Source organism: Mastomys coucha, unplaced genomic scaffold (assembly GCF_008632895.1).
Source record: "Mastomys coucha isolate ucsf_1 unplaced genomic scaffold, UCSF_Mcou_1 pScaffold21, whole genome shotgun sequence".
Lineage (NCBI taxonomy): Eukaryota > Metazoa > Chordata > Mammalia > Rodentia > Muridae > Mastomys > Mastomys coucha.
Window position 1 is genome coordinate 57,741,894 of NW_022196904.1, and position 26,268 is coordinate 57,768,161.

General features: G+C 39.0%; 1 protein-coding gene, 1 long non-coding RNA gene and 1 other non-coding gene across 5 annotated transcripts in view; 1 reads left to right on the forward strand and 2 right to left on the reverse strand.

Moving 5' to 3' along the window:
• The window catches only part of LOC116102369, a 34,377-nt gene extending 18,659 nt beyond the window's left edge, over positions 1-15,718 (forward strand). The window contains exon 4 of the long non-coding RNA XR_004123102.1: positions 14,383-15,718. This is a non-coding gene — a long non-coding RNA (uncharacterized LOC116102369). The remainder of the gene's footprint in view (positions 1-14,382) is intronic.
• Lrrc28 (leucine rich repeat containing 28) overlaps positions 1-26,268 on the reverse strand; it is a 125,329-nt gene that overhangs the window by 44,494 nt on the left and 54,567 nt on the right. The window contains exon 1 of one of the 3 annotated variants that reach the window (XM_031386955.1): positions 15,452-15,515. The exons of the other annotated variants lie outside the window; for them this stretch is intronic. Coding sequence (XP_031242815.1) covers positions 15,452-15,500 — 49 coding nt within the window. The 5' untranslated portion in view covers positions 15,501-15,515. Of the gene's footprint in view, positions 1-15,451; positions 15,516-26,268 lie in introns of those variants that run through there. 3 annotated transcript variants of the gene reach the window in all.
• Positions 7,105-7,238, reverse strand: LOC116104304. The gene has a single exon (XR_004123812.1). It is a non-coding gene; the product is annotated as a small nucleolar RNA SNORA70 (small nucleolar RNA).

The following is a 26,268-nucleotide window of genomic DNA, read 5'->3' on the forward strand; positions in this document are numbered from 1 at the left end:
TATTGTTATGAACAGTAATGTAAATAGCCAATATGCAGGACATCTGATATGTGACCCCCCAAAAGGTTCATGACCACAGGCTAAAAACCACTGCTCTAGACCATTATTCAAAACAAAACATGGGGATGCAAACCCAAGTTTTTGTTTTCCTAGAAAAGAGAATAACAGAAATTATTAAAAACGAATCAAGCTGACCTCACGTGACACCTCAAAAGCTAGAGCAAAAGGCACATTGTTTTTCACACACGTGGTGCATTATCCCAGATTTGACCACAGCTGTAACATCGAGCAGGTCTTACATTCCATTCCAAAGGACTGAAATGGTACAAAGTGCGTGCCCTGGTCAAAGGAGGTTAAAGGCACAACTGCTCCACAGGAGGCTTGAAAACACCAGAAAGCAACAGAAAGACACAAATCAACAGAACTATAGACACCTGTAGAACAGAAAGCAATTGCAAAAACACCTGCTACCCAGATAAGAAGAAAATCAGGAAAAGGGAGCAAAAACAATTCAAAATAGTGGTTACATTTTTATCTAAAGATCCAAAAAGCTCAATAAAGACTACAAACACAAAGAAACACCTATATGTATACCATGAACAACAAACACTGTTTGAACCAGACTTTTCATGTTCATGATATCAAGATACCTAAAATCATAAAACCTAAAAACCAACAACACCGAAGTTTTGCACTAAAAATACTTAAGGTGAGGGCTGGAGAGATGTGTTAGAGGGGGTTAGCACTGGCTGAGCAAGCCTGGTAGCCTGAGTCCACTCTCAGCTCAATCCACAAGCACACCATGCACACACTCAAGACCGAGAGCTGGCTGTCTCCTCGCCTTTGCCCCACTGCAAACTAAAAAATTAAGCTAAAAAAAGAACAAAGGGACAAGAATATTTATGACTTACATGGACTATATATAAATGGCAAAATGACAGATGTAAATACAACTATATAAATAACTATATTAAGTATAAACTGAGCCAGGTGTAGTGGCCTTCGCCTTTAATCTCAGGTAGATCTCTGAGTTTGAGGCTAGCCTGGCCTACAGAGCAAATTCTAGGACAGCCAAGGCTATACAGAGAAACTCTGCTTTGAAAAAAAAAATGTGTAGCCCAGGCTGACCTCAAACTCATGATCTTCCTACCTCTGCCTCCTTCAGCAAATCCTACCAGTGTGCACCACCATAACCGGCATCTCTGAGTTCGAGGCCAGCCAGGGCTATACAGAGAAACCCTGTCTAAAAAGAAGAAAAAAAAACAAAACAACAACAACAACAAAAACAAACAAAAAGGAAATTAAATAAGCCAATGAAATGTATAAGGATGTTAGGCTGCCTTTAAAAAGGCCACGGTATCTGTAAGAAGCACACTTTAGATTCTAAGGCACAGCTACACTTTAAGCCAAAGGAGGAAAAAACACAGCAGCAAACAATCACCACAGAGAAACAAGGTTAGCTTTCTATCCCAGACAGACAGACAGACAGGAGGATATATGTTCCTATAAGAGACAGAGAAATATTTCATAATCATTAAATGATCAGTAATTCAGGAAGAATCAAACAATAATTACAAGTATACAGATACATAATGAAAGCTCAAAATGAAGGGAAAAAAACGACACAAATGAGAAGAAAAGTTTCATTTCAACAGTGACAAGGGAGAATTGTGACACACCACTGTCACCAAGCCACAGAGTCACAGCTCATGAGAGTGGCAGGAATACAGTCGACTCAAGCTTTGCCATCAAGCAAGCTGGCTCTTTTGACACCCTAGAAACCACACCAGAAAACACATTACCCAGGGCTAACCATATACTACACCATTAAGTATGTCTCATATTTAAAAGGACTGAAATCATACAGAGGAGGCACTCTGACCAAATGAGTATTAAAAGTAGAAAGAAATCTGGGAAATCCCCCAAATACTTGAGAATTAAGCAACACATTTCTAAATAACCAACAAGTAAAAGAAATTGAAAAGAAAATTAGAAAATGTTTTTGACCAAATGAAAACAATCAAGACAAAATGCTCAAAGTGACAGGAGGGGGCAGGGGCGTGGCTGATGGCAGCTGACGATTGGCAGCTCTCACTAGGAAAGCTTCAGCTGTGCTCCAGAAGCACCCACCATGAGAAGGGAGGGAAAGAAGTGAACACTAGCCATGGAATGAGTGTGGAGGGCAAACTAAAGCAACAATAATGAAGGAGAAAGCTCAAAACCAGAAACTCAGCAGAAACAAAAGTCAGCCTGTAAAAACTGACAAAGCTTAGGCAGGCAGCTGGGGGAGCGGGGAGGAGAGAAGAGGGGGCACAAACTGCTAAAATGGAACAAAAGATGGGACAGAATAGCAACTTCCTTCAAGAGGTGAAGAGAAAGATGCCAGCATATTCATACAGTCTACTGCTACTCAGAAATAAATCCAGATGAATCTCATGTGACCAAAGGGCACACACTGCATGCTCACAGTTGTCATTACTTGGGAAAGTCTAAACTGAGCTAGAAAACAGACCAGGGACTGACTGAGAGGTGGACTAAGGCTGGCTGGTATACAAGGAATATAAAAAAGATACTGGGAAGGAGAGGCACTCAAAATCTCATACAAATCACTGGATCCTAGGAGACAGAAAAATTTCAAAAACATGACTGGGTCCTAGAAGACAGTTTTCTGTATGTTAAAAAACAAACAAACAGGGCCAGGCAGTGGTGACCCACGCCTTTAATCCCAGCACTTGGGAGGCAGAGGCTGGCAGATTTCTGAGTTCAAGGCCAGCCTACAGAGTGGCTACAGAGTGGCTATAGAGTGGCTACAGACTGGCTACAGAGTGAGTTCCAGGACAGCCAAGGCTATACAGAGAAACCCTGTCTCATAAAAACAACAACAAAAAACCAACAACAAAAAAACCAACAAACAAATCCCAAGAATTATCTTAATTTTCTTTATAAAGGTATCTTTATTACAACAGTTATGCAAATAACACACATCTTATTAAAACAAAATTTAAAAAATTATATACTGATTTTCTGAAACATTTTAAATCAGTACAATAGTTATTCTGGGTATAAATTCAAATAATTTAGTTTAGCTGCTTTTATTTCAATAAAAATACTGGTAATTTTGTAAAAGAAAGTTATTTTTAAAAGAGTCTTTTTGATATGTCCATAGCATGTGTTGTATATGTATATACATTCACATGTGTTTAGAACATACTCAAGTTCAAGCACATGGAGGCCAGAGGTCATGTCTGGTGCCTTCCTCAGTTGCTTTTATTTTTTGAGGCAAGGGCTCTCAGTGAACTTGGAGTTCACAGGCTCAGACAGACTGGCTGGCCAGTGAGTCTCAAGGAAGTGGAGCTCCTGTCTCCAACACCCCAGCACTACGGCTACAGATGGATGCTGCCACCCTTGTCTTCTTATGAGACAGCTGGGATTTGAACTCAGGGCTTCATGCTTATGTGGTAAGTCCTTTACTGGGAAAGCCAGCCCCACACCAGTATCATTCTTGATACTGAACGTGTTTACAAAGTGGTTTAAACTAATAACTTTAATATATTCAACAACTTTAAAGTTATTTATCGTGATGCCACCTAGAAATCAACACAGAACTATACTCAGTTACAACATGCTCCTCTGGGGATGCTTCAGGCTCCTCCCCTTTTCAGCTGGGTCGTCTGACCACACCTCTTTGGCCCTGCTCCATCCCTTCCCTGAAAGTAGCCACCACTCTGCAAACCCATTTCCTTAATGGCTCTTAACAATCCTAACTTCACAACTGTTAGTCACTGTTGACTTTTATGCTAAATATGCAATTCCTTAAAACTTTTCAGCCACTAGGATCTTAAAGACAACTTTGCTGCTGCCACAGTCATTACTGAGACCAAGCATAGAAATAACATCTGGAGCCAATTTCAAAGAAAAACAGCAAGTCCCCTTTAAATAGTCATTCATGGATGAACACTGACCTAACCTAGAATTTAAATGGAATGGGAAGGAAGCCACCCACTCCGGGCCATTCCAGTGGCCACACAGAGTCAATAACAAGGCTAGCTATTTTCAAGTCTGGCTCTTTCCGGTGCCACTAAAAACCAGCTCAAACTTAAGCTCTTACTGCATCCCAGGCTAAAGAGAACATGCAAAGAAATAAAAGCCAACATTTCAATGCCAGGTTCCTTCTCTGCACAACACATCTCTCTCATTCATTCATACCTTAGATACGGTTTTAAAAGGTACTTTTTGGCTATTTAGATACGAACGGGCTAAAACTGCTTGTTAACTGTTATGTATTATCAGCCATAAAACTTTGGGCTATTTACTTAGTTATTTATACCTTTAATTTGCTGTAAACAAACAAATTAATTAAAAAAGAGAATAACCCTTACCTCAGGAGATCAACTACATAACTATATAAAATGTACCATATAATTAAATTCAGCAACACAAGGCAGAAAAAGAAGCATTTCTAATTTCTAGTTCATCATACTATAAAATATTCTCAATGGACACTCTACATATAATCAATTTTGTGATTTTGTGGTTAATGTCTTATTACAGAAACAACTATAAACACATTATATGTGTTCTGTGTCTAACAGAGAAAGGGGCTCTTAGGAGCCGTGTGTCTTTCAGAAACTCAGAAGTACTTTTCTTGGAAAAAACTGAAACACACACACACATGTATAAAGCACAAAGTGAGCATGTGTGCACATACATGCACGTGCGCGCGCACACACACACACACACCCCACATACATATGCACAAGCACAATATACATAAAACAACAACAAAACCAGTTCATGATTCACTGATGTATTAGTGCATCTAAAAATTAAAAGCCCAAGGCTTAATAGTATGCAGTCACCAACTCTGTAGCCTCTTAGAGCTTGCTTGTAACAACTAGGATCAGGCCTGAGATACATTCTAAAAGTCATTTTTAATAAGGCAGAATTCATGTACCTTAATCTGTTTCTCTGACAAGAGAAAGTCCTTAGACCTCAATTACTGTACAGCTGCATGTCACTCAACCAGAGTATGGTCTGAGAAATAAATCATAGGCAATTTGTCATCCGAATATCATAAACTGCAAGTACACGAGGCTAGATGTTATAGTCTATGTGCACATGTACAATGTATGACAGTCTATAGCATCTGGACTACAAACCTATGCACCAGGTATAGGTTTGTATACTGAACTGAATTACTGGTAGCAACAGAGACACAACGGTAACAGCTACAATGTCACTATGTGCTAGGAAAACATCACTTCATTATTTTCTGATGTCTATGCAGTCCATCATTGGCTGAACTTACTTTATGCAGTACATGGCTATACCTGCATTTTTAAAATCAAAAGTGATTACTCTGTATATTAAGCAACTTGCCTAGAAATAGCCTGTTTTTCTACGTGTGGTAGAATCATGCTCATTGACTAGATAGGGCCAAAAGAAAACAGAAGTAATTCTGGGGCTGGAAAGACTGTTCAGTGGGGAAAGCCCCCGTCACTAAGCACAGTGTCCTACATTTAATTCCTGGGACATACATGATAAAAGGAGTGACTGAAATCTCACAAACTGTCTGCTGGCCTACACATATGCACACATACACAAGTAAGTAAGCTAAACATTTTTTACATCAAGAAAAGCATTCTCATCTATCAATCAAACTATGTATATAAATGCGCTAAGGTAACTTGTTACTTTGTACACTAATTTAAATAAAAATAAAAACTCATCTAGCCAGGAATTTTATTCCTATTATCTACTTAATGTCTGAACAAATACTACTCAGAGCATACATATTACTTATCTGTTTAAAGATTTATTTTCACTATTTTAATTATGAGTATGTGCTATATGTGTATGTCTATATGTAGCTAATGTGTCTGTGTGTACAGGTGCCCATAGAGGCCAGAGGCATCAGATTCCAGACACTGGAGTTACAAGTAATTGCACCTGTCTGACAGGGTAGTGAACTGAATTTGGGTCCTCTAGAATAATATGTGCTATCTCGCTAGCCTTGTAAAGTTGCTTTAAATTACCAGGGCAGGACAGGAAAGGAAGGAGAGCTCCCAACTAATTTCAAAAATACAGAAACCAAAACTGTGCTAGGATTACAAACAAACCAAACCAATGGGGCTGTGACAATTATGTGAGGAAATTCATAAGCATAATGAAATGTACTAAAGTAGTTATTTAACATAATCAATGCTTATAGTACCCCAATAAAGATAAAATAAATCATCAACAGTAAGGGTATAGACTACAGTAGGTGGTAAAATACTTAGGCCATTCACATGGAAACCAGGAAGAAAAAGTGATGCTACTGTCCCTGTGTGTGTTCCCCGTTGTCTGAAAGGCCCACATAACGTAAGAGTAAAATGCAAAGGGATGAATGTGCATGTTTGATAAGACTGCATCTTCTCTACATGACAGCAATGCAACTGTAGATCTACAACAGAACCCAGAGAAAGTAGCCATTTGTAAAGATATCTTAGACAGAAGAAATATAATATTTATCTCAGTATCACAGTGACTTGTTAGAAACAAACAAAATTCCAATTCACATTACCAAAAAACTCAAGCTTCATATTGACAAATTCATAAAATCTTACTGAAAACTTTAAACAAAATCTCACCATTTTTGGACAGCAAAAGTCAAATAAAAAGAGCAAGTCTAAAATTAATATGTATGAATTCCAATTCTTTTTGGAGTGAATATGAGATTTATTACTGAACATGATTTGACAGCGTACAAGAGAGCACTGTGGAAGCCTTCAGAAGCACAGGGCCTGCTAATTCATCTATGGGACTGTGACTAGGGATATATTTGACCCCGTAGTCATCAGGAAGGAGCTGCTTCTAGTGACCATGTCTTCATGTTCATCTGCATTAAACTTTTTTGAGATGTAGATATTTCTAGCAGCCTGGGAACTTGTCTCTATATAGAGCCTCAATCATATGTTCCTTATTCTCAGCTTGGTGAAGATGGACATGATGGCCTGGCTGATGTAAATCCTATGCCCTGGGGCTTTCCAAAGGTACCACACTACCTGCCTGGAGCCAAGACTGGAGCAGCATTGAGATCAGAGACTTGAATAACTGCCAGAAAATTGTCTCCAAGGTCCCTCTGTGCAGCCTATATAGGCATCAGGCTGCATACACTCCCAAGGCAGCTGCAGGTTGTCATCAGTGTACACCAAGCCCCATGGGGAAAGGGACTTGGTCAGCTTAATTGGCTGCAAAGTGATTCCAATTATTTTCAAATGAGTTAAAGACTTAAAAGGTATGTTCTCTATTGAAAAAAATGCCCTAAAAATATGAAAGAAAGAAAGAAAGAAAGAAAGAAAGAAAGAAAGAAAGAAAGAAAGAAAGAAAGATACTGAGGGTTTGAGCAAAGTATTACAGAACTAGTATAATAAAAGACAAAGACATCTTTAAATGTGAATACAAACAGCACTAAGTACAGCAGTCTCAACTTCTGTAGGGTGCATCAATCAGAACTGGAAGCTTAGGAGCAGCTGGAACCTGAGGAGCCAAGCAAACTACGAAAGAGGATGGGGGAAGCGAGGAGACAAATCTATTTAGGGAACTCTGAAACATTCTAGGTTTAGGGTCAGGTGAGAAAAGCCAGGTGCTACCAGGAAGCTCTGCTACAGCGCTGACAGGAAAACAGAGATGCTGTGGTTTAAGCAGCGTGGAAGACACTACAATTTTGGTTCAGCCAGAGCAGAGACCTTGTTAATTACTCAGATATCAAACCTGAACACACTAGAGAAAGCCTCACCACAAGACCCACACCCCAGGATAAGACCTCATTTCCACTCACCCTGACAAAGCCAGAAGGCAGCTCCAATGAGGAACTGAGGGAGCAGTTAAACCCTGCTGACTTAAAGTTAGAAATACCCTAGGATTGTTACATGCAGTTAGATAGCAAACACATACTTAATCGTGGACCAGAAGTACAAGGGAGAAATACAGTGAGAAAAGCTGAAGAATAATATCAAAATTAGACAGGTACTCAAATTATCAGGTTACTGAAAGGCTTAAACAAGATCTAAAATTATATAAAAACAGTACTGGATACCAAGACTCAGTTTCATAAAAGTAGTTACCTTCAGAAAAAGATTCAGCATGACCACAAGAACACACAAGCAGTAAAACATCTATCCTTATCAAGTTAAGATGACCAGGCATAACTGAGCGCTAGGACAGAACCAGTGTCAACATGCTGGGGAGGAACACTAGATAATAGTTCCCAAATGTACCAGCCATAATGTTGACTAATAAAACAGCCCTTAGTGTCAAAGCAAAACAACAACAAACCCAGAAAGAACAAAATTTCCTAAAACACTTCTGAAAACTAGACATATATTTAAAAAAAAAAAAAACTAAACAAAACAAAATCAGGACAATATAGCTCACAGTCAGAGGCTGGAAACAATAAGTCACTAGAACCTGTAGTAGAAATAGACTAGGTATACTGAACACTGCAAATATCTCATGCAAACGTGGGGCCTGCCAGGACAGGCCACCATGTACACAATCACAAAGAGCTTGTTGTACATCACAGCTTTACTATGCACAGGTTTGCCATCACTGAGAATTAATATCAGAAAGCACAGTGGAAAAAAACCTATCATTTATGTGTTGTATAAATACGGTGATATATAACTTTAAAGTAAAAGTCAAATCAGTGGGACTGGAGAAATGGCTCAGCAATTAAGAGCACATGCTGCTGTTGATCCAGGTTCAGTTCCCAATACAATAACTCCACTTCCAGGGGATCCAATACCCTTTCCTGGCAAAAAAAAAAAAAAAAAAAAAAAAAAAAAAAAAAACAAACCCATATACCTGCATACATGCAGTACACACGTACATACATACACGCACATCACACACACACACACACACGTGCAAACACTCACACACATTTTAAAAAGTTAGCAGTTAAGAAGACCTATTAACAAAGTACCATATTTATGAAAGATATTTACAGGGCTATCTTAAAATCAAACATACCTACATATATGAAATCTGAGAAGCACAAGAAACCATTTGACTCAATTGTGTCTAAGTGTCAAGCTTATCAATAAATCCCAACTTAAAAATTTTTGGGTTAAAAAAGAAAAGAAAACCACCTGTGTACCTGGGACAGCCAGCAGAGACAAGAGCTTAGCATAGCAGCCCTCTGAGAGGCTCTATCCAGAGCTGACTGAGACATGTAGATACCCACAGGCAAACATTGGATCGTGGTCAGGGACCCTTATGGAAGAGTTAGGAGAAGGACTGAAGGCCCTCAAGGAGATGGCAACCCCACAGGAAGACTGGCAGTCAAGTAACCTGGACCCTGGGAGTTCCCAGAGACTGTCTCATCAACCAAAGAGCATACTCAAGCTGGTCCCACTCCCACCTCACCACAAATGTAGCAGAAGGCTGCTGTGTCTAGCCTCAGTGGGAGAGAATGGGGCTAATCCTGCAGAGATTTGATGCCCAGGGAGGAATGTGGGGAGGAACTCTGCTAGGGAGGATTGAGAGAGGGAGTCATTATTTGAGATGTAAATAAATGAATAAGAAAATCACCTGTTTTGACATTTCTGAGGTACTTTGTATATGATACTAGAGCCCTACTCAGGATTCTTAAGTTACTTCCCAGACGTTGAGTATCTAAGCAAAATAACTTGGTACCTGGCAAGATGACACTGAGAATGCTGCAGGAAAAAAACAAAACAAAACAAAACAAAACAAAACAAAAAAACCAAACCAAAAACAATAAAACCTGCAAAGCTGGAAAGTGCTTTCAATGTCAGCTGTACCTAACTTCAACAGAGAGATGGCTCAACTCTCTTCTTCAGATATATTCTCTTTGAATTTTAAAAGCATTTATTCTAAAACTTAGCTTCTTTATTATTACTTTGTATCAGGACATGGATGTCTCCTTGGAAAAGCTCTTTATCTCCTTCATTCTTCAAGACTCATGGAGACCACATTCATGGGTTCTCGTTTGTATTTTATTTTAGTGGCTGTCTATTACAGATTTCTTCTAGGTCTGACATTTTCCTCTGAATGGGGGTAGCACAAAGGAATTTCCAGGCTTTGACTTGCAGGAAACACTAGGTGCTCATTGTTGGCATAAAACCATTATAATCTGTCTCAAGATATAGTACAGTATCACAGACAAGAATACTTCTTTATTTCACTACTTTACAGACACGAACTAAAAGCAAGCTATACTCTGTCTTCTGAAAAGAATATTACAATGCTACTACTTTTATCTCACTTTCATAAACCAGGGAGAGGTTTTAAGGAGAAAGTATTTAGTGTATATACAACATTATCAAATTGGGTCATTTAATTTTATTTCTTTGAAGTTTCCATAAATAACTACCTTGAAAAACAGAGGAGTTGACAGTCCCCACTGACTACAAACCACTTAAATATACAGGATCAAAAATCCTCCAGGGGCTACTGCAGGGAAGAGTGTTTGGGGCTCCAGCATGACATCCGGAGTTAAATTCCCAACACCCATATAAAAGACTAGGCATGGCTGGGTATATGTCCCCTATAGTGTCATGCTATGCAGGGCCCAGACAGAGACGGGAGGATTACTGTAGCTTACAGGCCACCCGACTCATTCCAGGTTAAGTGAGATGACCCTGACTCAAGGCAGTCAAGTGGGAAGAGATACAACAAGATGTCACTTCCCGACCTCCACATGTGTAGACTTCCACTATTACACACACACACACACACACACACACACACACACACACACACACACCATGCAATCTCACTAAAGCCACAGATAACTGATTTCTAAATGCAAACTCTTTGTAAAGACTCAATAGGAAATTCATGTTAGCGGTATCCATGAAAACCAAGCTTTGGGTTTGCATGTTGGGGCTATGGATCTTAATTCAAGTGACAGGGCTCTACTTTTTTTTTTTTTTTAAGATTTATTTATTTATGTAAGTACACTATAGCTGTCTTCAGACACTCCAGAAGATGGAGTTAGATCTCATTATGGATGGTTGTGAGCCACCATGTGGTTGCTGGGCTTTGTACTCAGGACCTTTAGAAGAGCAGTCGGGGTTCTTAACTGCTGAGCCATCTCTCCAGCCCCAGGCCTCTACTTTTGTTACTCCTGTTTATAATTAACACTGCAGAAGAAAATGAATAACTCAACAATGATACCGAAGGTAATGAAGAAATACTATGGAGAGATATAAACATTTAAACTTTTCTATGCTGCTTCAATTTTTGCTTCCAAGCTCAATTGAACAATTATAATAAAAATTAATTATGTTTTAGTTTTTTTATTTTATGTTTATGAGTATACTGTCGCCATCTTCAAACCATTAAAGATTATTGTGAGCCACCATGTGGTTTGCTGGGAATTGAACTCAGGACTGCTAGAAGAGCAGCCAGTGCTCTTAACTCCTGAGCCATCTCTCCACCCCCAATTAATTATGTTATTATGACAGTACCTCACGCGTTTTGAGATTCTAATAAAGGGGGGAAAAAAGGAAACACCTGTTATACTGTCCTGTTTTGTTGGTTTTTTTTTGTTTAAAAAAAAAAAAAAAACTGGTTTCAGCTGGGCAGTGGTAGCACATGCCTTTAATCCCAGCACTTGGGAGGCAGAGGCAGGCAGATTTCTGAGTTCGAGGCCAGCCTGGTCTACAGAGTGAGTTCCAGGACAGCCAGGGCTACACAGACAAACTCTGTCTCGAAAAACAAAAACAAAAACAAAACAAAAAACAAAACAAAACAAACAAAAAAACCCTAAAAACTTGGTTTCATTTAATTTATCTAAGAATGATCACACAGAAATTTATTAAAATTCCAAGAACTGGATTTTTTAATAGCTCAGCTCATTGAAAAATTCAATCTAACAAAGATTAAACATGCATATAATGTACTTATTTAGTTGATTCACACCCATACTTCTGAGGGGCTTACAAGTTCTGTTATTATAAAATAGAAAAATTCTAAGTTTATATAGTTTCTGTCAAATGTAAAACAGAAATTTGTATTGTGCTTCTAATGATAACTCATAAAAATGTATTTATATTTCTATTTAATTTTCTTAGCCATTAAAAAATTCCTTCATGGGACTATATTTGGCAAAAAACCAAAAACCAAAAACCAAAAACAAACAAAAAACCCAAACAAAATCCTGGTCCTTATATTTCAGAGTTCAATCTTTTATTGTGGTCTGTAGATATTTCCTTGGTACTGTATTAAGAGAGCTTTCAAAAACTACATCCTACGAGGTAAGGACAGTGAAATAATGTGACAAAGGAACTGTATGTACAGAAAGGATGTCGAGAGTCCCACACAGGCACTCATTTCCCACGTTTACCTTGTGCTTGACTCATCCTATCAAGTGAACTAACAGAGTAGTAGAACATAAGAAATTAAATCAAACCTGGGCAGTGGTGCACGTCTTTAATCCCAGCACTTGGGAGGCAGAAGCAGGCAGTCTCTGAGTTTGAGGCCAGCCTGGTCTACAGAGTGAGTTCCAGGACAGCCAGGGCTAGACAGAAAAATCTTGTCTCAAAAAAACAAAACAAAAAACCAAACAACAACAACAACAACAATAAATATTAAGACAAAACAGCATTCAAAAAAGCAACCTAGGAAAAAGAACTCAAACATGCTAATATAGAATTGCTGCATCAGTTTTCTCAAAGGTTGGTGAGGACAGGCACCATGGAGTTCGTGGGCCTTGTGTAAGGCATGTTTTTCTGAGGACCGCCTCACCAACACCAGCTAGGTCAATGCTCTCGGGTTCTGAAAGCTTTGGGAGAAATACACATGCTACCCGGCTAACTTGCACTTCACAGAGCAGTTACCCAGTCAAAACACCTAGCAGGCTCCTAGGAGGTTTTAGAAAATGCTGACAGTCAATGTTTTAAGAGAAACCTCCTCCATCTGCTCCTTCAGAGCTTAACATTCTAAATAATAGTTTTTATTTCTCTTCTTTCTTTCTACAATTCTTTTAAAAGATATACCCATTTTATTTTATGGGTGAGTATTTTGCCTGCATGTATGTGTGTATGTGCATGCTTGGTGGCCTCAGAGACCTAAAGAGGGTATCAGGTCCCCTACAACTGGGGTTACAGATACCTGTGAGCCAACACTTGCACTGGGACTTGAACTTGGTACTCCAGTCCCTCCAGTCCCTCTAATCAGCTTTTCATATAAGAAAAATGGGTTATCTGGAGTCTGCTAGAAGCAAATGAGAATGAGGCACTACCCTGAGTTTATTTGTGCTAACACTGTCACTATAATACCCGTGTGCATGCAGTCTGTGATGCCCAGGTTATAACCTTAGACTAGGAGCATGAAGAAACTAAAACCTTTTTTGGTAGCCACACCTGCATCTACACACACTGCTTCCAATATCATTTTGCAGATATTTCTGTTTTATTCTTCCAAAGGATTTCAAAGAGCTTTGCAATTATAGCTTAACCTCAACTCTGCACTCCCAACTCTCCCATCACACATGCACTGTCTCCCTCTAGGCAGTACCATTCAGTTTCCTCTGGCTCATATTTCCAAAGCAACAGTAGTAGTAATTAAAAAGTTTACTCAACATACAGAATAAGCCATGTTCATAAACCCCCTTAAATCCTTCCATAAAAATATGACTTTCATTATTTCCAGACAAGGGTTTGCACCACAGAAACTCTTCATGATGCAAGCCGCAGTCATAGCCAACGAAAGTAAAGAAAAAGTCATTCTGGTTTGAAAAGACAAAGCCACCTACAACCATTGCCAAACAATTGTGATACTTCCTCTGTATCCACATTTTAAATAAGCAAAACAATACATATGGCGGATGTCCTTCTGAGTAACTCTAAGTGTAACTTACGGTTTAGGAGGCTAGAAATTCATTAAGCCTATAGTTCAAAAGTAAGAATACCCACTAGGCTTAGTGATTCAAAGTTCTGGACACTCAGCATCAGAGACACAAAGGATGCAGAACAGCACCCACAGGGTAAGAAAATGTACAACAAATGCACATTTCTGTTGTCAGAGCATTTTGCCTGATATACTGGTCCTCTCTGTTATATTGTAAATAACTAATCAGCACTGAAATTACAGTATGCTCTCCTAGCAGTTGTTAAAATAACTGCATGCTCACTAGTTTGAATAGATATTATTACAAAATCAATTATTTTCATTCTCTAAAGTTGAAAATCTATATAAACAAACTTATCTTAGCTTTTATTATTTTATTCCTTTGCATTAAAGAAAATAAAAACTGATGTTAAAGTCCTAAGTAAGGAAAACTCAGAATGTGAAGCTGTACACATATTGTATTGTTTTCTAGGGAAATCATAATTAGAGGTTTCCATTTTACTTTGATTATATGTTTAGAAATGAATCTACAAGAGTGGAAAATTCAATTGTCCTGAAAGAAGCACATTTTGGAAAATTCCAGATATATAAAAAAAAGATTACCAAAGCTATGTTTTCACTGAAAATGACTGGTTAATGAATGACAAGCAGAAAGTTTGCCTCAGCTTCTCCTCAAGAGAAACAGACACTAGAAAACCCCAGAGAAACCCTACGTGAAGAGAAGCTGCTTCCAAAACTGATGGAACATGGACCCCTGGCAAGTTCCTGCCAGTCCCTGGGAACACAGGAGCCTGTCCAGTGCCATAGGAGAACCAAACATGGAACAAGTGCCACAAAATTCAGGACAAAAACTAGTTTGTACAGCTCCACAAACTCCTTAGATGTTTTAAATAACTACTTAAACAAACAGCTTAGGGATATTTTACAAGACTAGGAGCCCAGGACACGAGGAACTCAATGTGCTTTCTGCACCAAAAGCAAACATAAAACATTGGACTACTAATTAAAAACAATACAAACGACCTCGCCATCAAACCCAACACAGACAACAACTTAGAAACGTTTGTTTGAACGCAAGGGCACACAAGTTCAAAAGCAAAACAAAACAAAAAACCATACTAACAGCTTAAATCACATATACACATTAACCTTCACACAGTGATGGCAGGTGACTTCAATACCCCAGTCTCACAACAGACATATTGTCCAAACAAAAACTAAACAGAAATGCTGGAGGTAACTGGCATTATAATCCAAGGGACCAACAGATACTTAACAAACTTTTTACCCAAATACAAAAAGAATATGCCTCCTTCTCAGCAGCTCACAGGACTTTCTCCAAGATTGACCACAAACTTGGATACAGAGAAAGTTTCACCGGATACAAGAAAACTGAAGTAACACCCTGTATCCTAACTGACCACCACAGATGGATTAAAGCTTGATATCAACAACAAAAGAAATAACAGAAAGCTTACAAACTCATGGAAACTGAGCAAGTCACTGAGTGAAAAAATAGATCAAGAATGAAGTTAAGCAAGATTATTCAAACTCTCTAGAATTAAATGAGAATGAAAACACAACATACCCAAACTTATAGGACACGGTGAAGATGGTTCTTTAAGAGGCAAGTTCATAGCGCTAAGTGCCTACATGGAAAGATTGGAGAGATCTCATATTAGTAATTTAATAGCACACTTCTAGAACAAAAAGAAGAAATAACACCCAAAAGAAGAGATAATAAGAAATAATTAGCTTTCTGGTCTCTCAGGCCTGGTGCCCTGAGCAGATCTTGGGCACAAACTCCTCAGCCAGTCCCACAACACCCAGAGGAAGCTCCACTCCCAGGCACTATAACAAGCCCAGGATCAGAGGTGAGGAGGACACAACATCTGTCCCAACACTGGGAGTAACTGGGACCAGTGGGACCCAGGCACACAGGAACTCTGCCAGCCAAGTGGCACTGGTTTCTTCTGGTCTGTCTGGGCTGGTGCCCTGAGCAGAACTTGGGCGCAAGCCCTGCAGCTAGTCCCACAACACCCAAAGAAAATGCCACTCCCAGGTGCTTTAACACACCCAGGATCACAGGATCCCAGAATCACAGGATCCCAGAGATAGTTTGACTCTGAGGAGTTCTGACACAACCAGGGTCACAGGAAGGACAGGCCCCAGTAAGATTTAGCCAGGAGAGGTAGCACTAGAGATAACCAGATGGCAGGGGCCAAGCTTAAGAAAATAAGCAACAGGATCCAAGGTTACTTGGCCTCATCAGAACCCAATTCTCCCACCATAGCAAGTCCTGGACACACCATCACTCCGGAAAAGCAAGATTCAGATCTAAAATCATATAGAATTGCAGTGTTCTCATGATGATGATACAGGACTTTAAGAAAGCCATAAATAACTCACTCAAAGAGATACAGGAGAACACAGGTAAACAGCTAGAAGCCCTTCAAGAAGAAACACAAAAATGCCTTAAAGAACTACAGGAAAACACAATCAAACAGGTAAAGGAAATGAATAAAACCATCCAGAATCTAAAAATGGAAATAGAAACAATAAAGAAATAAGAAAAAGAGACAACCCTGGAGATAGAGAACCTAAGAAAGAAGTCAGGAGTCATAGATGCACGCATCACCAACAGAATACAAGATATAGAAGAGACAATCTCAGGGGCAGAAGACACCATAGAAAACATTGACACAACAGTCAAAGAAAATTCAAAAAGCAAAAAGCTCCTAACTCAGAACATCGAGGAAATCCAGACACAATGAGAAGACCAAACCTAAGGATAATAGGTATAGAAGAGAGTAAAGACTCCCAACTTAAAGGGCCAGTAAATATCTTCAACAAAATTATAGAACAAAACTTCCCTAACCTAAAGAAAGAGATGCCTATGAACATACAAGAAGCCTATAGAACTCCAAATAAACTGGACCAGAAAAGAAATTCCTCCTGTCACATAATAATCAAAACACCAAATGCACTAAACAAAGAAATAATTTTAAAAGCAATAGGGGAAAAAGGTTAAGTAACATATAAAGGCAGGCTTATCAGAAGTATACCAGACTTCCCACTCAAGACTATGAAAGCTAGAAGACTCTGGGCAGATGTCATACAGACCCTACAAGAACACAAATACTAGCCCAGGATACTATACCCAGCAAAACTCTCAATTACCATAGATGGAGAAAACAAGATATTCCATGACAAAACCAAATGTACACAATATCTTTCTACAAATCCAGCCCTACAAAGGATAATAGATGGAAAACATCAACATAAGGAGCAAAAGTACAGCCTAGAAGAAGCAAGAAGGTAATCTTTCAACAAACCCACACAAACCTAATTCCACCTCTTACAACAAAAACAACAGGAAGTAACAATTATTTTTTCTAAATATCTTAATATGAAAATTAATATTACCAACATATCTTAATTGATTGAAATCCAATAATATGAGGAATTAGAAATTTGTTGACTGTCATCCAATAATCTAATTTGGTAATTGGAGAAATAGGTCCAATATTGTACAATCCATATACACTTTCAGCTTTGTTTGTATGTGACAGTGTCTTGCTGTGTACAACATAATGGTCTTGAGATCTTGCTTCTCCTATCTCAGCCTCTCTATTAGTAGTATTGTTTATTTGATGTTTTTACACTATACTATGGTTTTCAGAACAGCTTACATATTTCAAAAGTATTTATATAGCCAAAAGAAACATAGACAATTAACTTTGGAGGTGGCTTGTGAGAGAACAACAAAGAGTGAGACTGAATGCTTTGCTTGACGCTTGTAACAAGTTTGAAGAAGAGGACTTTATAAGTTACTCTTTCTTTGAGATGAATGCTTTTCCAAATTATCACAGCCAATGAACCAGATTCTTGCCCTCACCTAATGTCTGTGCCACCCTCCAAGCAGAACCACTGTTCACTGAAATAGTTGGTGAATGACTTTATGGATAGACCATCTTAATACATACACCATTTCTTAAATGAATGTAACCTGTTCTCTGTGGGCTGAGAATAAAGACACTCACTCAAGTTAAATAGCTTTGACCATAGCAGGAAGTCTGTATCCAAAAATCGAGCCTACAATTCATTCCTTGGCACAGCAGAACTGTCAACTCTCAGCTTAGCTACGATGGAGGTAAAATAATCCTTTTGTGATGTGAGGGTCATTGAAGTACAGCCTTATTACAATGAAATCCAATGTCTAAAAATTGTTCTTATTTTGGGCTTGTACCACAGTAAGAGCCAAGATTTTAAGCTCTACTAAATACAAAACAAACAAACAAACAAACAAACAAAAAGACTTTATATATTTATGTTCATTTAAGAAAATACTAGTAGTGATGTATTATTTTGAAATATACAGTTAATATGTTTGGAGTTATTTAAAATTTATATTGAGGAAAATGTATGTATTTTCAGTATTGCTGTAGACAAGCATCTATATAAGACTGTTAAATTGATTGTTGTTTTATATCAAACAACTTTTATAATACTACTTTAAAAATAAAGGTATTATAAGTATTGAAGGGGGGTCTCTGGGAGGAGCTGAAGTACAAAAGGGAAACAAGAATGTGATTTAATTCTATTTGCTTAAAATATGTTTTTAAATGTTAACAAATTCAGATAAATTGAAATCATGTATCTTTTCTCATCATAATGCAATAAAACTTAATAAAATAAGAAATAATTAAACTCAGATCTGATATCAATAAAATGGAAACAAACAAAATACAAAGAATCAATGAAACAAAGTTGGTTCTTTAAGAACCAACACATCCTTAGCCAAATTACCTAAAGGCAGAGAGAGAAGATCCAAAAACACAAAATCAGAGACAAAAGGGAGACTCAGGAGGACATACTTAAAAACCTGTACTCCACCAAATCAGAAAATCTAAAAGAAATAGATAATTTTCTCAATAGAGATCACTTATCAAAGTCAAATCAAGATCAGATGACGACCTATAACTCCTCATAAAATAAAACTGTAATTAAAAGTCTCCCAACCAAAGAGAGTTCAGGGTTTTAGTGCAGAATTCTACCAGACTTTCAAAGAAGAGTTAATGTCAATACTCCTCAATTATCCCACAAAATAGAAACAAAATTAGTATTACCCGGTTCATTTTATGAGGCTATAGTTACCCTGATACCTAAACCACATAATGACCCGACAAGGAAAGAGATTTATAGACTGGTTCCCTTTATGAGCATAGATGCAAAAAGTTTCGAGAAAATACTTGCAAACTGAATCCAAGACACATCAAAAAGTCATCTACTATGATCAAGTAGGCTTCATCCTAGAGATGCTGGGATGGTTCAACATACACAAATCGATAATTGTAACCCACCATATAAACAATCTGAAGGCCAAAGGCCACAGGATCATCTCATTAGATGTATAAATGACCTTAGACAAAAATCCAACACCCCTTCATAATACAAGTTCTAGAGAGTAGAAATACAAGGGTGTGATGTTTTGAAAAGATATCACCTCCATAGACTCATGTGTTTGAAGCTTGGCTCATGGCACTATTAGGATGTGTGGCATTGTTGGAGAAAGTGCTTCATTGTGGGTGTGGGCTTTGAGATTTCCTATGCTCCTACTATGACCAGCGAAACTCTCAGTTCCTTCTCCAGCACCATGTCTGCCTGGACACTGCTATGCTTCCCGATAAGATGAGAATGGACTAAATATCTCTAAAACTGTAAGCCAGACACAATTAAATGTTTTCCTTTATAACTGTTGCCTTGGTCATGGTGTTTCTTCATAGCAATGAAACCCTAGCTATGACAACAAAGGGACATGCCTCAATATAACAAAAGCAATTTGTAGCAAGCTCATAGTCAACATCAACTTAAAAGGAGAGAAACTCAAAGCAATTCCACTAAAATCAGGAACAAGACAAGGTTGCTCACTCTCTCCATATCTATTCAATATAGCACTTAGAGTCTTAGCTGGAGTAATGAGAAAACCAAAGGAGACGAAGGCAACACACACTGGAAAGGATGAAGTCACACTATCTTTATTTGCAGACGATAGATAGTATATATAAGTGACTCTAAAAATTCCACTGGGAAACGCCTACACCTGATAAACACTTTCTTCAAAGTAGCTAGATTAAAAAAATTAACTCACAAAAATTAGCGACAATCCCTACAAATGACAAATGTACTGAGAAAGAAATCAGGGAAACAAGATCTTTTACAATAGCCTCAAAAATTATAAAATAGCTTGGAGCAATTCTAACCAAGCAAGTGAAAGACTTGTATGACAAAAACTTTAATAAGACATTAACAAAAGAAACTGAAGAAGATAGCAGAAAATGAAACAATTTCCCATGCTCATAGATTGGTAGGATGAACATAGTAAAAATGATCACCCTACCAAAAGCAATCTATAGATTCAACAAAATCTCTACCAAAATCCCAACATAATTCTTCACAGAACTTGAAAGAACCATTTTCCTTTCCACATGGAAACACAAAAGATCCAGGATAGATAAAATACTACTCCTGAATAATAAAGAACTGCAGTAGGCATCACTATTCCTAATTTCAAACTGCATACAGAGTTATAATAATAAAAACAGCAAGACAGTGACACCGAAACAGACACACTGAGTAATGGAATTGAATTAAAGACACAGAAAGAAGTCTACACAGCTGTGGACCCCCAAGTTTCAATAAAAAAAAAGCCAGAAATACACACTAGGAAAAAAAGACAACATCCTCAGCAAATGGTGCTGGTCCAATGAGATGAGTGCATGCAGGAGAATGCACAAAGACCCTCTTAGCACCTTGTGAGGAACTCAACTCCAAATGACCAAAGGCCTTAGCACAGACTTAGCACCAGCTATACTGAATCCAATAGAAGAGAAAGTAGGGAATGCCCTTGACTGCATTAGCACAAGAGAAGACTTTCTGACTAGGATACTGATAGCACAGTCACTAAAACCAAAAGCCTACTAATAAATGGGACCTCAGGAAAGTGAAAGACATTCTGACAGAGAATGATGCCTACAGAACAGGAAAGGACCAACCAACTACACTTCTGAAAGAGGGCTAAATATCCAAAATATATAAAGAATTCAAAAGACTGGACATCAAGAAAACAACCCAATTAAAAATGGTATATAGCTAAAAATAGAGAATTCGCAAAAGAGGAAACTCAAATGGCTGAGAAGCACTTAAAGAAATGTTCAATATCCTTAGCCATCAGGGAAATGCAAATCAAAACTACTTTGAGATTTCATCTTACACATTCAGAATGGTAAGATCAATAAAACAAAAAGCTCATGCTGGCGAGGTCATGGAGTAGGGAAACATCCATCCAATGCTAGTAGGAGTGCAAACTTGTACAGTCACTAAGGCAATCAGTGTGGTGGATCCTCAACAAGATGGGAAGCAATCTACCTCAAGAATTGGCTATGCCACTTTTAAGCCCAAAGGATGTTTTATCCTACTACAAAGACACTTGATCAACCATATTCATTGCTGTGCCAGATACTGAAAACCACCTAGATACCTGTCAACTGATGAATGGATAAATAAAATATGGTACATTTATATAATTCAATATTACTAAACCATTAAAACAAAACAAAACAGAATCAAAGCTGGGCAGTGGTGGCCCACACCTTTAATCTCAGCACTCAGAAAGCAGGGGCAGGCAAGGCTAGCCTGCTCTTACAGAGCAGGTATCAGGAAAGCAAGAGCTACACAGAAAAATCCTGTCTTGAAAAGACCAAAACAAAACAGGACGACAACAACTACAACAACAAATCATCCTGGGTGAGGTAACTCAGATCCAGAAAGACAAATATGGTATGTTTTTGCTTATATATAGATGTTAGCTATTATGTCATTGATAAACAAGCTATAATCCATATAACACAGAATTTAGGAAGACAGAAGGAACTGGGAGCAGGGATGGGTCCCCTTAGGAAGCAGAAATAGAATAGGTAGTTATGGATGAACAGAGAGGGAGGGGGAAGAAGGGGACAAGGGAGAGAATATATGGAGGAACAGCTAAAACTAAGAGCCATTTGAAGGGTTGTATAGAAACTTAACACAGTAGAGGCTTCCTATAAAACATATATACATATATACATATGCACACACTTACATACATACATATACATACACACACACACACACACACACACACACACACATACACGTATAATTCACATGCATGCTCTAAATGAAATGTCTCTCCAGATAACAGGGGAAACAGACTCCCTACTGGACCTTCTTTTTTTTTTTTTTTTCCGAGACAGGGTTTCTCTGAGTAGCCCTGGCTGTCCTGGAACTCACTCTGTAGACGAAGCTTGCCTTGAACTCAGAAATTCACCTGTCTCTCCCTCCCAAGTGCTAGGATTAAAGGCATGTGGCACCACTGCCCAGCTGGACTTCTCTCTTAACCAAATGAAGTTTGCAGTGCCAGGAATGGATTACATTTAATCAAACTGTTGCCCAAAGAAGTCCCAATGGGAACCCCAAACAACCCAGGCTACTGCCGAGGTTATTGGTAGCTCTCCATAAACTAAGAATAAGGCGCTACTGCTGAAGACCACGCTCACAGAAAACTCATTGGAAAATGGAGAAATCGAGCTGGAGCCTACCTAGAGTTTTCACTAGTGTTCATGGAACTAGAAGGTATTCTGTATACTTCCAAAGGAGAAATAAAAAGCACCAACCCAGCCACAACCCCTTCAATCTATAAGAGTGACCTGCCAGCCAGATATGTTGCTGTGACAGTGGAGCAAAGCACATAAGAGTAACCAACCAATATCTGACGAGCCAAGGCAACTCTGAGAGATGGAAGTCATACCCAACCCTGCTTGAGTGGCCAAGAACATGAGACTAGATAGGCAGGGACTGAGAGAAACACCAAATACTGAGCTGCTAAAGGGAAGAAAGTAGTGATTATAGAGGGCACAAGGTCTTTGTGCCAGGAATGTTAAGTGTGCAGGACTGTCTCCTCACTAGAGGAAATGAAACCTGTTTTCCATTAGAGGGCTGGGAGTGGGTGTTGATAATAAGCTGGTGATCTATGCTAGCTGTAGGGCCAGGCCACAGCCAAATTCCCCATAATGTTTATCCCAGACTCTTCTTTCCTTGATCTTCAACTTGAGCATTGTTTCTCAGTCAGTAGAACCCATCCCTAGGGGAGATGTCACATGTACTTTGTAGCTTGGTGACGTCTATGATGACCTCTAAAACACACCAGATCCTTTCCTAGACCCTTAAGCTATAGCATCCACTTTTATTTATTTTATTTTTTTAAGATTTATTTTATTTATATGAGTACACTGTAGCTGTCTTCAGATATACCTGAAGAGGGCACTGGATCCCATTACAGATGGTTGTGAGCCACCATGTGATTGCTGGGAATTGAACTTAGGACCTCTGGAAGGGCAGTAAGTGCTCTTAACCACTAAGCCATCTCTCCAGCCCTAGCATCCACTCTTATATCAGAGGTCACATGTACAAATGAGTTTTGAAGTAGTCACACCTTTAGCTTTATTGTGATGACTGTAACCGGGAAACCATTTTCCAAAGTTGTACTGTACTTAAATATGTCTGAAGTAAACTGCCTGGTGTCAGACTCTACAAGTCTGAACCAACACAGGCCACTGAGTTGTGCTAACCTGGACTTCCTTATTGCCTCACTCAGACTGTTACTCCTGCCACGGCATTTGCAAAGACAATCTGCTACGCTTACGGATGCATGCCTTGCTCAGCTACCATCTAGAAGCTTCCTCCTGCAGCATTATGGGAATAAATACAGAGACTAACAGCCAGACATGCAGAGTAAGAGACCTGAGAACCTCAGTCCTAATGGTTCATCTCCATCAAACCCCTCCCTTCAGGCCTCAGGGAACCATTCAGGAGGAGGTTGAGAGACTGTAAGAACCAGAGGGGATGGAGGATACCAAGGAATCAAAGCCTTCTGGATCCAATAGGGCTGGAACACATCCAGATTCATAGGGACTATGGTAGTATGCATAGGGCCTGTACAGGTCTGTACCAGATGACATCCCAGAGCTGAAAGGAAAAGTAAACACAAAGGATTCTGGGTATCCCTAACCCAGAAGCTATCTCCAATTGATAGCCACTTGCAAATGAAAAATTAATGTTCTGTAAGAAATCTCACTGGAAAAACAAGTCCTATGCCCAGCAGTAGATGGGCAACACAAAATGAACTTACCAGCATTTTTGGAGGTTTCTATGTAGTAATGTTAAGCCAAAATAGTTTTGTTCCATGCTTTGGATCCACCCCCCCCCCCATATATTGCAGATCCTCAATGTATATATTATGGCTTCCCATTTACGTTTTTTATGGATTCTAGAGTATGCAAATTTGTGTATCTCTGCATCTATACATATTTCTTGTGCTTTTTGTTTCTTTTCTTTTTGCTGTTTTGTTTTTATTGTTTTGTTGTTGTTGTTTCATTTTGTTTCTGAGACAGGGTCTCTCTATGCAGACTTCTCTGTGCTGGAACTCTGTAGACCAGGCCAGCCTCAAACTCAACAATCTACCTGCCTCTGCCTCCTGAGTAGAGTTTTTAAAGGTATATACCACCATGTCCAGTGGTTATTTTTCTTATTTGGTTGTTTTCTCATATTCCAGTTTGTTTTTTATTCATCTTATTTTATTATTATTCTGTAGATGCCTATTTATTTTCTAAGGAGAGACAGAAAAGGTGGAGATCTGGATGGGAGCAGAGGTGGGAAAGAACTGTAGAAGTAGGGAGATAAGAAACTGTAGACAATATATTATATGGAAAAAAATCTATTTTTAATTTAAAAGCAAGGAAAATGGAGGGTGGGGTGGCACATACTTTTAATCCCAGCACACAGAAGGCAGAGAGGCAAGTGGGTTTCTGTATGTTTGGTCCAGCCTGATTGACAGGGGGTTCTGAGACAGCCAAGGTTACACAGAGAGACCCTGTTTCAGGGGTGGGGTGGGGCTGGGAGTGGTGGAATGTTTGCTTAAGCACCTGCAAAGCTCTGTGAAGGAAAGCAATGTCGGTTCATTCCAGCTTGGGGGGCTCCTCTATAGGACATTGGGAAGCCCACAATTAGCTGCCAGAGGGCACTCCTCACCATTTGGTCAGGAGATAAACTCTATAGTTGTGCCAGCTAAAGAGGCAAACCTTTTAGGAAAAGAAAATGTCAACTAAGAATTCTATATCTGGCAAAACTATTCTTCAAAATAAAGTTAAGAGGCCTGTGAGATGGCTCAGTGGGCACAGGCACTATCAAGCCTGACAACCTGAACTCCATCCCTAGGTCCCACATGGTAAACAGAACTAACTTACTCAAGTTCTTCTCTGACTTCTGGGTGCACTGCCTCCCAACATACAAAATGAACAAATTGGTAAAATTCTTTTTAAAATGGAGAACAAAATCAGTTGTTAGCATATTTACTCTGTAAGAAATAGAACAATGGGAAAGAATTCTGCGACCTGCTTTGTGGATTGGTATACAAAGTATATTCTGAATAGTTTGTGTTCTGTTTGTTGAGGTGAAGGATTGGTTCAGGGTGGACAACAATGTCAATCACATTTTCTGTATCTGTAATGCCAACACAGCAGGATCAAAGCCTCCATTTACAACTGAGTTCCTTGTTTCCTCTTTCAGTTCTGTGATGTTCAGGGCCTGTTAGTATACAGGTGATTCTGCTGGCCTGCCCTTGGGGACCTAGCAATTGCTTATGTCATCAACTACTTACTGCTCTGCCATGTGCACCAGGTGGGGGCTGCATATAAAATGCCTGCTGCCACTGTAGCTCGCTCTCTCTCTCTCTGCTCCCAAGTGTTCCTGGCCAGTCTCTCCCCCACACCACTCTCTGCCCTCATGGCTCTGCTCCTGTCTGTCTACCTGTATGTACATACCCATTAGTCTGCCTCTACCCTTCTTCAGGTTCTCACTCCCTTCTCTTCCCCCATAAATCCCCTTTATACCTGATCTGTTGCAGGGCACATTTACTCAGGGACATACCTTGGCATAGGCCCACCATGTACCGCCTCACCACATTATATTTCATAACAGAGCCTGTCTTGATAGTACATATACATTAGTAATTGATACATCTTCCTAACATATTATCTTACTATAGATTGTTCTTTCCCTCTAACATTTTTGTCTTAAAGTATTTTGTCATTTCTTAAAATACCTACGAAAGTCAGTGTAAATTTCTCTAAAACAAAAAAAACCAAAAACCCTAAAACCTAAAAATAGCATGATCACAGGAGATTCAGAAAGATAGCTCAGTGGATCACAGTGCTTGCTGCCAAGCCCAATGACCTGAATTAAATTCCCAAGAGTTACATGATGGAAGGAGAACAGACTCCACACACTGTCCTCTGACTCTGCATATAC